General features: G+C 42.3%; 1 protein-coding gene across 6 annotated transcripts in view; it reads right to left on the bottom strand.

Moving 5' to 3' along the window:
* Positions 1-14,345, bottom strand: part of unc79 (unc-79 homolog, NALCN channel complex subunit) — a 32,701-nt gene extending 18,356 nt beyond the window's left edge. For 2 of the 6 annotated variants that reach the window (XM_085440765.1, XM_085440766.1), the window contains exons 1-17: positions 14,154-14,344; positions 12,645-12,765; positions 9,101-9,414; positions 8,215-8,385; positions 7,945-8,040; positions 7,802-7,857; positions 6,964-7,093; positions 6,787-6,851; positions 5,345-5,433; positions 4,910-4,950; positions 4,670-4,698; positions 3,380-3,609; positions 2,984-3,155; positions 2,628-2,858; positions 2,337-2,527; positions 2,014-2,137; positions 1,053-1,193 (exon numbers count right to left, since the gene is read on the bottom strand). In XM_085440765.1, coding sequence (XP_085296891.1) covers positions 1,053-1,193; positions 2,014-2,137; positions 2,337-2,527; positions 2,628-2,858; positions 2,984-3,155; positions 3,380-3,609; positions 4,670-4,698; positions 4,910-4,950; positions 5,345-5,433; positions 6,787-6,851; positions 6,964-7,093; positions 7,802-7,857; positions 7,945-8,040; positions 8,215-8,385; positions 9,101-9,414; positions 12,645-12,765; positions 14,154-14,175 — 2,223 coding nt within the window. In that variant the 5' untranslated portion in view covers positions 14,176-14,344. Of the gene's footprint in view, positions 1-1,052; positions 1,194-2,013; positions 2,138-2,336; positions 2,528-2,627; positions 2,859-2,983; positions 3,156-3,379; positions 3,610-4,669; positions 4,699-4,909; positions 4,951-5,344; positions 5,434-6,786; positions 6,852-6,963; positions 7,094-7,801; positions 7,858-7,944; positions 8,041-8,214; positions 8,386-9,100; positions 9,415-12,644; positions 12,766-14,153 lie in introns of those variants that run through there. The other 4 variants (XM_085440763.1, XM_085440764.1, XM_085440767.1 and 1 more) reach the window with 4 other exon arrangements.
* Positions 14,346-15,155: the final 810 nt, after the last annotated feature.

Raw genomic sequence — 15,155 nt, 5'->3', positions numbered from 1 at the left:
TGTTACATTTTATTATGTGGTCCACAAACAAAAGTGTAAATAAAAGATCTATTCTAAGTAATAAAAAGGCAATGCTTGCAAATATTTGAAAAAAAGCTGTCAAAATATTCTAAACTGAGCATTTGCGGCTTTTATACAACAATTACGCCGTGCTCGAAGCTACGCCTTCTCCTCATTCCTGATGTCTCTGTGTTTATGTCCATCTTCGTCACTTCTAATGTTGTCAGCTCCCTCTCTGTGTGTGTTTATGTGTTTCTGCCAGAGTGTGGTGCTCCAACTCTCTTACTTTAATGCCTCATCTGCACAACTGGGAGCCATTCACTAATCGAGCTCACGCAAGTATATAAAATCTGCCAGACTGTTCACTCAATCTCATACACAATGGCATCATGAAACCTTGTAAACTGACTCCTAGTGTATTCTCTTTAACAGTACAAATGATATATCTTCTCGTAACTCAGGCACACCAGCTCATGCTCCATGCACAAGCTGCCCTCAGCAGCCTGACCTGCCCTCTGTTTAACAAGTGCTACAGCAAGCTGTGTTCGCTGTGTACAGCAAACACCATCCTGACAAAAAGCAAGGTATGACAGCAAATCTCACAAAGCATGTTTACATCTCCTAAAGTTAAACGTGAAGTAATACAGCAGGATCAGCTGCATGTCGACTTAATCTGGAGCCATCTGTGCGGATGTGTGGGTGTCTCTGAACATAAATTTATATTACAGCCAAATTCAATTAATCCCTTGAAGAGAGCTATATTTAGATATTGATGGTTGCCATGGTAACATACAGTCTATTCCAAAATGAACAGTGGGAAATAGAACCAAGAAGAATAGAAACGTGTACACCCCTAATCCAAAAAACACATCGACAGACAAAGCCCTAATAATAGCTATTCAGCTGATGATCTGAGCACAGTGAGGTGATGTGTTCTGATCTGTGTTGTTGTCAACAGCCACTGAAATGAATGGCAAAAAAAGGCTGAAAATGGGGATTGATGTCTTTTGTCTTATTCTTAGGAGTATTTTTAGCATTGCGGTCCTCCTCACCCTACGAGCTCCAGTGTTGCCAGTCAGATCTGACGCGCGTGCCTTCCTCTGATTGGCCAGTTCCTTCAAAGAGTTCACTCCATCGGAGAACATCCCAATCAGCAGCTGAAGAGGCACCACGATGTCCAGCTCCGACAGCACCTGAGCTCCAACGAGACACACAAAAATGTGGATCATTTATTTATACTTGCTACTTGTGTGGTCTAAATCATAAACCAATCAGTCGGTGATAACCATAACCTGAACCCTATGGTATCAATTCTATAAATAGTTCTGGAGACAAACAGCCATTCAACTAACACACAGGATTTTTTCCTTTTCTCCAAAACATAGGGTTAGTGTTAGAAGGCATCACAAGGTTAATATACTTCTCACAAAGTAAATAGATTTAGTGTTATTACTTTTTGTCATCCTTAAAACCATACACTTGTACATGTCTGCATTACAGTTATTTTGAATGCATGCAGGTTTATAACTCTAGTCTATTTTTTGGGAATACTGGGCGGCGTCAGTTAATACCTTAAAAACTTTGGCTAGTAATATAAAAGCTCCGTATTTGGCAGAAAATTAGACTGCTGCCTGTGTGACTTTATCACACCACATGCCGAGAAAACATTAAACTGAAGCTCAACTTCTGTATTTGCTGTGAACGTGACCTATTTACTCCAGCTAAATTAATACAATCTCTTGATCACAGTTGTGAGAGAAAACTTGAAATTGATCCATGTATACAGGGCGGCAAGCTGTGAGTGCATATGGGATGAAAGGCTAAATCCCTCCTATCTCCATCCGTCTCATTCTGTGACCCAGATCCATATTCAGCAGGGCCCCTGCCCAGACTCTCGCACTCTACGACAACCTGTGCAATTCACACTCACTGTGGATAGAACGGCGGGATGAGAACTTGACACAGGACGGCGTGTTTCTGTGTGCTTTCGTGTGTTTGTGTGTGCATGCTTACATGAAGCCACAGCAGAGCCTGCTCTTGCACAGACGCGGGGTAGCCAGAGAATCTGCAGCTGATGAAGCCAAACATTTCCTCCATAGAGAAGGGAAGTGGGCACAGCTCAATATCAAACATCTTGCTGTGAATAGAATAACAGCAGTACCATATAAATTCATCCACATAGCGATCCTTTGATACTGTTACACAATGAGTGATGCTAACTTGTAATATTTTAAGTTTTTTTTTAAATTATTATTATTGTGCTGCAATTTTACTGCAAGCATCTCTGCCCACTGTATGCAATATATGCCATGAACAGTTAAGGGAGATGGATATACCTGAGCACTTCCCGGAACTCTTTGAGCTGGTTGTCGGGCACCTCAGTACGGATGGCCTCCAGCCACTCAGGCATAAAGCACTCCCACAGTGGCTGACTAATGACGTTGTAAGGTATTAGACACAGGATGCGGTTCAGACCCTCTTTCAGCTGTGTCACTGTGCTACATGACTTATCCCAGTAACCGCCCACCTGAGAAAAATGTGCATAGACCAGTTTAGACCAGTGAAAACTCTCCTTCATGTAAGGTATTAAAATCCTATGATCTTATGATGACGCTGTAATATCTTACCCTTGCAAATTCTACAGGTTTGGGCAGCAGGCACATGACCATGACATCAAAGCGCACTTCACACACTGTCTTTAGCCACTTTGTGACAAACTGGGGCTTCAACTTCTCCACTAGGCTTCCGACTTCGTCGTCCATCATGTAGGCGGTGGAGTGAAACCACTGGAAGACCATGCTGACCAGCCGAGCCAGACTCTCTGTGGGCGTGTTCTCATTGGGTGTGCACAGACTTACCTGCAGATGTGAACAAAGAAACTCGGAAATTGAAAAGAGAAGTGATGAGAGGCAATGTGCCATACACATCGTTTTTGCCTGCTCCCTGTTACTGACAGATACAGCGACACCCTGTGATTACGCACCAGGAACCAGATGCCAAACTGACTTAGAAGGCGCTGGTCATGCTGGTCATCCTCTTTGTTATCAAACTCAATGTTGTCCAGAGAGTGGTGGGAGGCAGACAGGCCCATCTGACGACGCCGATTCAACTCAAACTCACGCTGCTCTGCATGAATTTCTGCCTCTTTTAGGAGGCTGGAGGTATACACAGGATAAGAGAGGGATTTGAGAGGGCACAGAGAGAAGGTCATATGTGAGATAGAGCAAAGGAGAAAGAGCAGAGGAGAAAATCTCACTTTTTTTCGTTTGTTTTTGTTATTTGTTTAATCTGAACTGAGGCAGCATTGTTGTCTTTATATTTGTCTTGAAGTGTGCTTCACAGAGTCACAACTATATGCTCTGTAACACCGTGCATGTACCTGATAACGGCTTCCACGGTGCACACTAGCTCCTCTGCTCCGCACTCACGGGTGTTGATGGGAGGGGGCGAGGTCTGGTACAGATGGGTCTCCGCCGCAGCCCCCACCTCGCTGCTGTGGTGGTTGACATGGCAACGCTTGCAGTAGCGGACAGGCCGGTTGCCATGGCGCCCGCAGCAGCCGGCTGAAAAGCAGGTGACTACAGCCCTTCTAACATGAGAGCTACAGTTCTGCAGTTTGAAGCCAAGAAACAAGGGGGGGAGCAGAGGGAAGAGAAATCAGTTTGTTTCTATTCTTGTATAATAGAAAAATAAAAAAAACACTTCCAATAACGCCTGATGACAATCGTCTAAAAATAAACATCTCTCAGGGCTCAAAGGCAACTCTGATAATGAATATCACTCTCTCCGAAGATACAAGGATCTGTCCACATCTAAAGCAATAGAACAAGTCTTTATGTGTCCCCGCGGTGTCTCAGGTTTCTAAAAATAAAAAGCATGGCACTAGAGAGCCACCCTAATCTGATCAGTCTCTAATCTTGTGCCATTAGAGGCATGAATTGCTCCCTATCAAATTAACATATCTGGCCTCAGATGGTGAGTGCTCTTATTCATCCATGTTGCTTTGAACAACAAAAAAATGCTACTCTGATAATACTCATACTGTTGTTCTCGCATCACGGCTCTTAGATATCATTATGTACTCAAAAGTAGCTATTTTAAAATGACAAGTAATGCCTCATTTATGAGTAATATGTCTCAGCTAACACTGAAAGAGCTAGCACAAATCTCAGTTGGAGAATGATTGGAACAAAAGCTGCTCCAAAAGGGAGGTGGTGAATTATAAACGGCTGGGCAAACCATGGTGGAGGCCAGCTGTTTCAGAGGACAAAGAGAGGCAGCTGCTGACCTGACGGGAATACCTGAGATCATCATCACGCACTCAGTTTTCCCAGTGTCTCCCAGGAAACAAGCAGGAAGCACTCAGCAACAGCAAACAAAGATCAGGCCCCAACAGGTTATTTTTGAAAGGTCTTTACTGAGCTGCTTCAGTGAATGGACTCCTCAGGGGAGATTCAGATTCACAAATAAATGAGCTAACTATGGATCACAAATAAAGTGTATCTAAGTTCATGTTTTCACAGGTCAGGGAAGTCCTCTATGTTTTACCAGTGTATTGTTTGCTGTGGAGACTTTTATTATTGTGAGGAAGTCAGGTTAATAAGTAATGGCAATGACTGAGAGTACACAGCACCGTTAATGTCATTATGCTGCAGTGTAAATGTCTTACCTTCTTTTGACAAATGGCAGATATCTCTGCTGCAAGAAAAATAAACATAACTGAAATACAACTGTTTGCAAAAAACATACGTATGTCTTGAAAATTGGTTATATTTTCATGGAAATTAGAACCTCAATATAAAATATATGGCAGCTTGGAACACAACGCATAGCAGCTAATAAAGGTTTTATTGTAGAGTGCATACGTATCTTATCTTTACTCAGCACCTTTTTGACTGTAAATGCTCACCTTGGGGCAGGAGTACATCAACAAGCCATTCAGCGTGATCTCTGGAAAGGTCGAAGAAATTATTTAACAATGCATGACTTATGTGTATGATATAAATACAGTCATTCCAACTGGTGTATACACATCGGTATCAGCTTCCTTACAGAGCTGGAACACAAAAATATCTTCTCAATAACAAAAAAAAACCCTGAAAAGCCAATTTTATTATAATAGTCTCTGCGCTAAAAAAAAAAAGAGAGACAAGTGGATGTGCTTTTTTGTAATGATGATCTCATTATTGGCACAAGGGAATTATGTAACCATGCCAATGTGTTTCCCCTGGGTTACAAAGAGGAATAATGAGGGAGGCGGTAGGTGATGTTTGTTTGCAATAGCATCCCACTCAAGGAGGGGGAGGATTGAGGGATGGAGGAAAGAGGTGAAACAGATGCGTACCCTGCTATCCTCTGGCTGCACTCTTCACATATATAAAGAGGAGGGGGCTTGTCTCCCAAGGCCACAGAAAGAGTAGGATCTATACACATCTGCAAAAGTAATAAAGTTAGTCTGAGATAATGGAGGTGATATTTGAAAAATTAACACATTATATTCAATGTTTTATTTGCAACCAAGATGAAATACAGTAAAAGTAATGAGGTTTTCTTAGGTTCCAAATAGCTAAATAATAGGACACTTACACTTTACACACATTGACCACTTTGTTAGGTATACCTTGGCATTCAAACGATGCTCAGTTGTTACTAAGCGGGCCCAAAGCGTGCCACCACCTGCAGCCTGAGCTGTTGAAATAAGTCTTCTAACCTAAGTATTCTAACCGTAGCATCTGAATGTAGCAGCAAAATGAAGGCTCCTCAACCAGGTATCTTCTGTTATCCAATTTTGGTGAATTGTGGTCTCAGTTTCCTGTTCTTAGCTGACAGGAAGAACATCCAGTGTGGTCTTCTGCTACTGTATCCCATCTTCACTGACTGTAGTTGCACTTCTCTGACCTCTAACATCAACAAAGCATTTTCACACATTTTCTCTTTTTTCAGGCCACTCTCTGTAAACCTGAGAGACGCATGTGTAGGCAAACGCAAGAAGACAAGCAATTTCTGAGATACGCAGACCAACCTGTCTGACACCAACAACCACATTAAAGTCAAATCGCTTTTTTTTCCCCATTCTGATGCTCAGTTTGAACTTCAGTAGGTGTCTAGATAAATGTTGATGCTGCCATGTGATTGGCTGTTAACAGGTACACCTAATGAACTGGCCAGTGCATTTTGTCAATTATAAGCACAGCGATTTTATAACATATGATGTAAATTTAAGAAGTTCACATTTTCCACGTGTCCCTGTCACATATCTAGGCTACTCTCTCACCCAACAAATCATGTGACGCCTTTACCTGTGTCCCCACGCCTCTGTGTGGATGGCTGCGTGCATATGCTGCTCCACTGTCTTGCAACCTGTGCCTGGCCCTGTGCTAAACACCAGTGCTCGTGGCCTCAATGTTCAGATGGTGCACTGTAATTCACTGTGCTTACTCGATGCCACCCTATCCTCAAGGGCTGCATGGGGTCACCGCTTTCAATTAAAGCCCCCCTTCCCCCACCATACCCCCTTCTTTGCTTCTGGTAATTGAAATCCACCCCCTTTCTACCCGCCTGTTCCTACTCTGTCCGTTTGTGCACAGCTGAGTAAAGGCTGACAAAGCAGAGCAGCACCAATCGCTGATATAAAGTAGCTTAGAATCGGACATGGCAATCTAAGCAAGGCCATATAAGACCTTCCCCTATGCTTACCCCATTCATTTCTCAAGGGAAGACTATCTATTTATGCATCCCAGAAGCATAAAATATTTAAGCTTTAATGATTTTTGAGATTGCAGTCACCTTAACAGCAGGTTTATTGATGGCATTGTGGCATTCGATATGTTGACAGTGGATGGGATTCCAGGCTGAACCAGGAAATGGAAGAGAGAGAGAAATAAGAAAAACAATTGACAGGTGACCACTTTGATAAGTCTAAAGTCTGGTAAAGAAGTAGATGTGGCATAAAGAGAATCTGACCTGTGTACTGCAGTCCTCTGTATTCACTGATGGCTCCTGGTGGCTTCAGGTTCGGCCAGTAATGAAACAGCATCTGCACAGCTGGAGGTTTAACTTGGGATGGGCCATAGGATATGACATAAAGCAGATCCTGCATACAAGATAAACATCATATGTACATGAAAGTGCTGGTATATTTAGGTACATTTGAATATGAATGCAGACAAAGTAAAATAGTAAAGACTAAATCTAAATTTAAAGTAAAATGTAAAAAACAGTAACCAGTAGGCAACGTATTCAGGAGCAAGCAGGGGTGTGTAATGCTGCAAATTATGATATCAATGAGATACCAAGTAAATAAAGGCCAGTATTGCTGATACCACTACCAGCAGAGATACTTTTAACCTATAAAGGCAGCTTATGTAGAGGAGCCCAGCCTTCATCTCTTAGCTTTTCATTTATTTTAAGCTGCAGGGGTTTGTGTTATATTAATGCAACAGCAATACCAGCTGTGTGTTAAATATGAAGCTACGTGCTATTAGCTTAGCAAAGAGAAAAGACTAGAAGCAATTTAAAAAGCTGGCCTGGAATGTAAAAAAAACAGGATGTGGTTCAAGGATAAATCTGTGCTAGCTTTTCTCATGATAAGCAAATCGTAATTGTATTCTTTCAGTACTATTCAGTACTAGTGGGTACTGTTTTCTCCAGCCTCTAGTCTTTTTGCTAATGTAGCTGAACGGTCTGCTTGTTAGCTTCATATTTAGTGCCACTTTTTTGTTAGGCACAGTACATTTCATATTTCTGCAGATAAAAATAAAAGACTCTTAAATCTACATTATGTATCTAAAAGGAGAAATACCTTCCACACTTCCTGTTTGTACTTCATTAGACATTCCAGCAGCTGACAGTGATAAACTAGAAAGAAGCAGAGATCAGATTAACTAAAAGGCAGTTATTACAGTTGCCTTTGGATATCTTAATACTTTGAATATGATTGTTTACCTGGATTTGACGTGTACTGCATTGCAATCATGAGCATAGATGAGGCAGACAAATTGACATAGGCTGGGACTCCCCCCTCCTTCCTACTGGACCCCACTATACACAGGCAAAGAAGGGAAAGAACAATAATGTGAAGGATCACTTCTTTTGTTTGTTGCAGTACAATAGTTGAGAGACAAGTGAATGTGCAAGCCTTAAACCTTTACTTGTCTTTCTAGACATATCATTTAGCAGTTTCATTATGACTGTCTTGTGATAAGTCATACTCACATATAGCCATGGGAAGGAAAGAGGTGCTCAGGTATTCAATGATGTCTTTGTGGAGGAAAGGGGGAAATGTGGCTAAAGTGGAAATCATAGTATAGGGCAAAGTGCTGAGAATATCATCGCTCAGAAAAGGCAGGAGGCAAGTTGTCGTATAAAAAATGGATTGTCCCAGGTCTGAGAAGAAAGGGAAAATGCAAAAAAAGACAAAGAGAGATACACAGACACTCCTTCAATCAGCTGTACATACAGTATTAGCATACTGTATGCAGCCACAGATGTCAAAATTTCATGAAATTTCAGTTATTTATTAGTAGAACTGAAAAAAAATAATACTTGGAAATGTGAGCTTCTTTAAAAGCCACTGAAGTAAACTTTACCCTCAGGAAAAGTAGAGAAATCTAGTCAAGCAAATGATTTTTTATGCATTTGAGGGTTTGTCTGTTTTTTAACAATGGTCAAATATTCATGAAAAGTAAGAGCACTGACTGTGATGCAGCCTTGGCTGTGAAAAACTGTGTGGATGTAACTCATTCTCTAATGTGTTTGTGATGTGTTAAAACAGCATTACACTTGCCTATGTGTGTTTCCCCTTATATATTTGCACATGACAACATAAGTAAAAACATTTCTCCCACTTTGCATAACAAACATGCAGTCAAGTATGATACACAGAAGAGAAGGCCTATGTCTGGTGTATCCAATGGCTTATGAACGATTAAGTTGACAGGATCCAGCGTGCTCCCAATCACCCCATGCATCCCTCAAGATCCTCAGCAGGACTTCTCTCCTCCCGTTACAAAAGAGGCCAAAAAAGCAGCAGTGGCTTCATGCAGGCCAGACGGTTCGGGGATGATGATGACAAACAGTGGTGCACTGGGCCTTGACTCACCATGCTGACCGTGCTGCAGCAGGGGCACGAGGTCAAGCAGGGTCACGAGGGTCACATAGAGGCCCTGATAGTCCAGAGAGGGGTACTCTGAGAGCTGAGCGTCCCGACTCTGCTGCCCCTGCCCCCCGCGGTCTGACGGGGCATCGCGCAGAACGCTGTAAAGGAGGGAGCGAGTAACTGTAGGGTTGATGGAACTGACTTGTGGTCTTAGAGATGGGGTGAGTGGGAATGGCACAGGAAAAAGACACATGGTCATGGGCACGGCCAAATTGGAAGCTTCCTGGTTCTCCTTCCTGCCTGTGCGGGACAGAATGCTGCTCCGGGGCGGGAGGGGAGGGGAGGGAAGGTAGGAGAGGGGAACAAGGGAAAAAAAGAGACAACAAAGACACAAAAAAACAGCACATTACATTGAAATGGCACTACAGAGACAGCGTAAATAGAAAAAAACAAACCCAGATAAACCCCACATAGGATGCAGTGTCTCACTATTTAACTGTATAACTGCAGGCACGGGCAATTTTTCCCTGCGCTGTCTGTTCCGTGTGACTTTAATTGAATTTATCTCGTTTTGTCTATCTTTGCACTTGGAAAACAAACAAAAAAAACATGAGCACAAACTGCAATGATCACTGCATCTCATGCGTATCTGGTGACAAGGAGCAAAAATATAAAAAATGGCATGTTTTCAGTGGCAACCCCATACTTCTCCAAAAAGGGACAGCTCAAACGGCTGTCCCTCGATGGCTGCCATCTTCCAATCGGCAAGGTCAGTGGCTACCATGCAAAAAAAAAAGGCCAATGAGCCATAACAGTATATTTTCCAAATGAAATTTCCTTGTCTTTAGTGGGGCTGTCAAGGATGGGAGTGACACCAAATTGGTTCGGGAAAATACAGAGGTGACACTTTTGAAACATGCTTCAGCCAGTAATAAACATGTGTGTGAGGTTAGATCAAGTGCTCTTAGGTCACAGCACATGTTTATTGCACCAGAGAAATAATGTCTGTATGCATACATTATGATACTGTACCAGTATCATCAGGAGAAATAATGAGATCCAACAGGCATATGGATTCAGGTTTCTAAAATAAATGTAACAACTAATCTACAGTAGAGGAGAAACTATAATGACAAAGGAATAGGTTGTATCGGGGGAGATGACTGGTAGCATTATGTTTGTGAGCTAATGCAGGATGGACAATTGTGTTTGCTGTCCCCTGGGGAAAGGTGGTGGACATATTCAATTTTAAAAGAGGAGAAAAACAAAAAAACAAAAGCAAAAACTAGTCGGGTTGAGTGTGGAGCGTCTAGGGTGGAGGAGGGAGGAGGGGGAGGGCCAGAGAGCATTGCTCTTTTTCTTTCTTTTTTTTTCTTTCTTTTTTTTACTGCACATTATTAAAGAGCTAAGCTGTTCTATCAGGCAAATGATTGGGATTTACCATGAGAGCCCAGATTATAAATGTTGATGTATTGCTTTTTTTTTTGGCTTCTTTTTTTTTAAAAGGTCACTCAAAAAGTAGAGTTGCAGCATTTGGAGTTACATGGCAAGTGAGAAAGGGGATTTCTTTTTTTTTTCTCAGATTTTTAACATGGCATAAGAACAGTATAAGGTACCATCATGTGACTGATCCCCTCAAAGTTATACTCTGTAGGATTTAAGTCAGCGTAGATTCATTAAACTATGTAATCAAAGCTGTGTTATTATACAGCATAAACTCAAACAGGACTTATAGACAACGACAAGACTGTATCTCAGAGTATGACTTTTTCACTGCCCATATTTCATATAGAAAACATCATTAATTTGAACAATGAACATAGACATAAACATCAGACGCGCTCACACACACACGCGCGCACACTGAACATATACACGCAAAGACACACGCATATGTGCACACATACACACAAAACGACACGAGAAAATTACAAACGACACATGTAGAAATGCACTGATACGGACACATGACATACATTTACTGTCAAACCCTGCGCTGTCGTTGCAAAATCATGGACTACATGTGTGTATCAGTTACTCAAAGCACATGTTTCCTGCATTAACATGTTGACAGGTGTGTGAAGTGAAACAACTGTGCTGTGTCTGAAATAATGGCTAAACAGTCTGTTGCAACGTCAGTGCTCACTGATACAGAGAGCTCAGTCTGACGAAGCCGTGCCTCATCTTTAAGAACGCGTATAAAACTTGATGGTAAAGAGATAACGTAACCCTCTAGCTGACCTGAAATTTGTGCATGAATCAACAACCTCCTCCTTTGGCTATTTCTTTTCTGCGAAGATGACACACGCCTGCTCCACTTCTCAAGGCTCGCTACTCCCACTTTCCCACTCTCTCTCCCTTTTGATTTTTTCTTCTATTTCTTCACCCCGGGCTTCAGAAGGCACAGGTGTATGGATAATCCTGGAGTCCCCGCTGAGGAATCCAGACTCCTCTAATGGTGGGCAGAGTGATTTTGTTCTGCATATCTGAGGCTAAGAGACTGTGCTTCGGGAAAATATCAAAGAACCGTTAACAGTGGCATCATATTGAGTGACTCTTTTCTCGCTCGCTTGATACTGCCCCGCAGAGGCACAATCGTCACTCGAGTTAATGTCCATTCCCAGAGTTGCCACCCCTGTCACGCTCAATCTGTGCCCTGAGAGGCTACATTTGAAACACCCCAGTGACTGGTTCAGGACAGCCCTTCAGCAAAGTATGGAGTATCCAGGATACTCTGTGAGCACCACGGCAGAGGAATAATCCTTATGGATGGCTGAGGAGTTGTGTAGAATTGAGGCCAGCAGCCAATCTCAAATAGATTGCACCCTAAGCTGATAATAATGATAGAAGTGAGGCCCACCATTTTTTTTTATATAAATTAGCTAATAAGAAAAGACAGTGCCTCTGTTCTCACTGAAGCTGGCGGGTAGTAATACTGGAACCACAAGAAATATCCTATCTCTGCAGAGCATGTCTGGAAAAATGAAGCTCCAACTGGACAGAGAGGGGAAAAAAAAGAGGAAATAGTGCTCTATTAAATTAGACGTGTTCAAAATGGCTGCCTACTTGACCTATGCTGGAAGAGGAAATAACAGGCTGTTCCCTTCACAGCACCCAAGAGAGCAGGCTGACCCTGCAACTGCATAGCCGGAGGAGCTGAACTCCAGGCCCTCTGGGAAGGACACAGCAAACCGCCTCAGGAAAGCGTTCATCTAGCAACCGACCACTGAATCAATAAACATCACTGAGCCATCTATCTCCGCAGCTGCCTTAAAAAGACGACACCATAATTACACAGGAAATCTGCTACAGTCTGTATCTTTCAGAGCAGAAGAGGCGAGGCAACATCTGCCATGATGGCCACTTCCCTAACTTCTTGCTGACATTATGAATTGATACGAGACATTGAATTGTGTCACTGTCATGCCTTTGAGAAAGTGTGTCAGAGCGACCTGCTGTAATTAATCTCATCTGATTGTGAAGGAAGCTAATATCAAACATTCTACAATCTTTACTTCACCTGGTGGCTCCAGAGCAGGGTACTTACCTGAGCAGGGTTTGGGAAAAGTATTTCAGTGTGTTTGCAATGTCTGTTCCGGAGGGCACTGGGTAAATATTGTGTTGCACACGGTTGTGATACTCTTGCAAGTATCGTATCTTAGAGGCAACTGGACAAAATAAAGAGCAGAGCAACAAGCAAATCAACACTAGTGAGATATGATGCACGACAGCAAAGCCATATATCATGTAACTGAACAAGCTGTTAGGTAGCATTTAACATGAATCCTTCAGCTATGAAGTTAAACAAAAAGTCTGTTTTCCCATGGGTCTCTGGCCTTCACTGGGTGACCTTTTTTGTCATAGCAGCAGGTCACAGGAAGCCCTAGAGGAGGCAGTAACCTACTGCTTACAGAAACAAGCTCACACACGAAAGGTTGTCAGTTCAAGTCCCAAGACAAGCTGGGAAAATGTGGTTATAGCGAACACGAAAGGGGGCTTAAGAAGCAACACAGAGGAACATTTCTGTAATGAGCCCAGCTGGCTGCACTATATTGAAGTAATCTCTGTAGGTTCAGATATGACTGTGCTGTTTGTTGTTAGGAGTTCAAATATGTTGAAGTGGGTGATCGCTGACCCATTTTCTGTGACTTTAGGCAGGAATGTTTAGCTTCCTTCCTGACCTGTAAATGACAAACCCCAAAATAAAAATAACAGCTGCAGGCTTGGAGGATTGTCTGGTCAAAGCATGTGCTGCGATAAATACTGAAGCACAGCATCTTTCCGGTTCATCATAAAATTAAACCTCCTCGGAAAGATAGGACTTTTTTTTAAAAAATATTTTTCAACCTTTTAATAATATTGTTATATATATATAATATGTTAGTCACAACAGCAGATTCAGCGTTTTCTGTTCATTCCCTCACTTACTGTCTACCAAACAACAGGAGCAACACCCAACTTTTAACCAGCTGATGGGGCTGGGAACCCCTAACACTGAGTTTGACCCCGTCTTTTATCTATTGTTTACGGTAAAAAATAAAAAATATAAAAAAAACAGAAGACAGCGGCTGGTGTCCACCTGTTCACAACCAGCGAAGTGGAATGAACAACAGACGTCAATATAGTGTGATCAGACCCCACGATTGATCAATATGAAGCCACCATATTGTTCAGTAGCCTGTCAGGTCGACCTTGAGACCAACATTACACTTCGCTTTTCCCACGCGCCTCAGCCAGCCACGTCAATCAAAATCAAATAAAATAGAAATAAATAAATCGGACCACAGAGCGATTCGGACATGGAATTGTTCCATCAACATGCAGAGAAACAGAGGGTGATTCAGTGGCTCTCTGTGTGCACTGAGACCTCCAGCCATCCTCTGCAGTGAGAGGACGTGTTGCAACCTGCCTTGGCAACCGCGGTTTCATCACCAAGGACAGCTCCCCTTGTTCGCTTTCTTGGTTAAACCAAAAAAAAAAAAAAAAAATCAGTTTCCAGCCCCCTCACAAGACAAAACAGAAACACGCACGCACGGATACACACAGCCGTACTTACACTGCTCTGCCTTCGTAGACATTTCGCAGACACTTGGGGAAACATAAAACCCAGACTGTCAGTTGTTTTGATAGGTTTTTCCCTTCCCGGCGTTGTGTTTCCCTCAGTCGTGAAAAAGTGACTATGCCCCCTTGCAGCCCAGGCTCGTCTTGATTGTACCACTTTGCACGACGGATTTATACGCTGTGGTGTTTTAGCTGTGCTTCGGTCGCTTTTGCGATCTTTGAACGGAAATAAAGGGAGGGCTTGTTTTGTAAATCGTTTTTATATATATTTTTTGAGGTGGTGGTGGGGATTTTGCTCTCTCGTTGCAGAGATGGGTGGTGACATATATGTGACACACCACACCTTTCCAAATGGACTGATCCGGCTTTGACAAATTGTCATTCAAGAATTCCGACAACCCTGTTTGAGCTGATTATAGGAGGGAAATACTAAGCACCTCCGCTTATTTGCCTCAGTGATGCTTTACATGTGTGTATTTGTAATGCATGAAATGCTAAACATGCAACAGATGGTTGTCACACCTTCTTAAACATGTCCTTGAGAAAACATCGTGGGTTTTCTTTCCCCTATTTTATATAAATACAGCATATTGGCCACCGTGGATTGGCAGCGTGTCCTAATATTTTTATACTGATATTTAGTAATATTAATATTAATCTCCACTATCAGCTGGGCGCTTTAAAGAGTACATTGTTATCCAATAACACTTTCGAGCTATAAATGTGCATGTGTATGAATACTTAAGCCTGTGTCTAAATGCAGCATTTCTCATTTAAGCGGCACTTCCGCTAGTAGATGCAGGAGTGAACGATAAACAGACCCTACGGTCTGAGGTCCTGACAGACCCTTCCCATCATGGTTTCTGCCAAGAATTTTGTCTATACTCCTAACTGATGAAAATGATATCCTCAAAGTGTGTTAAAGCAAAAATGTTGTCTTTTTTTTATATATCACCCTCAAAACAGTCAATAATCTCAGAAATAAAATACACAATAG

The sequence above is a fragment of the Copadichromis virginalis genome, linkage group LG19 (assembly GCF_057382275.1).
Source record: "Copadichromis virginalis isolate Kocher_CV1m ecotype Utaka linkage group LG19, C_Virginalis_male_GT1.1, whole genome shotgun sequence".
NCBI classification, from domain to species: Eukaryota; Metazoa; Chordata; class Actinopteri; order Cichliformes; family Cichlidae; genus Copadichromis; species Copadichromis virginalis.
Note: the sequence above shows the minus strand (reverse complement) of the source record. Positions and strands in the feature narration are given on the sequence as shown.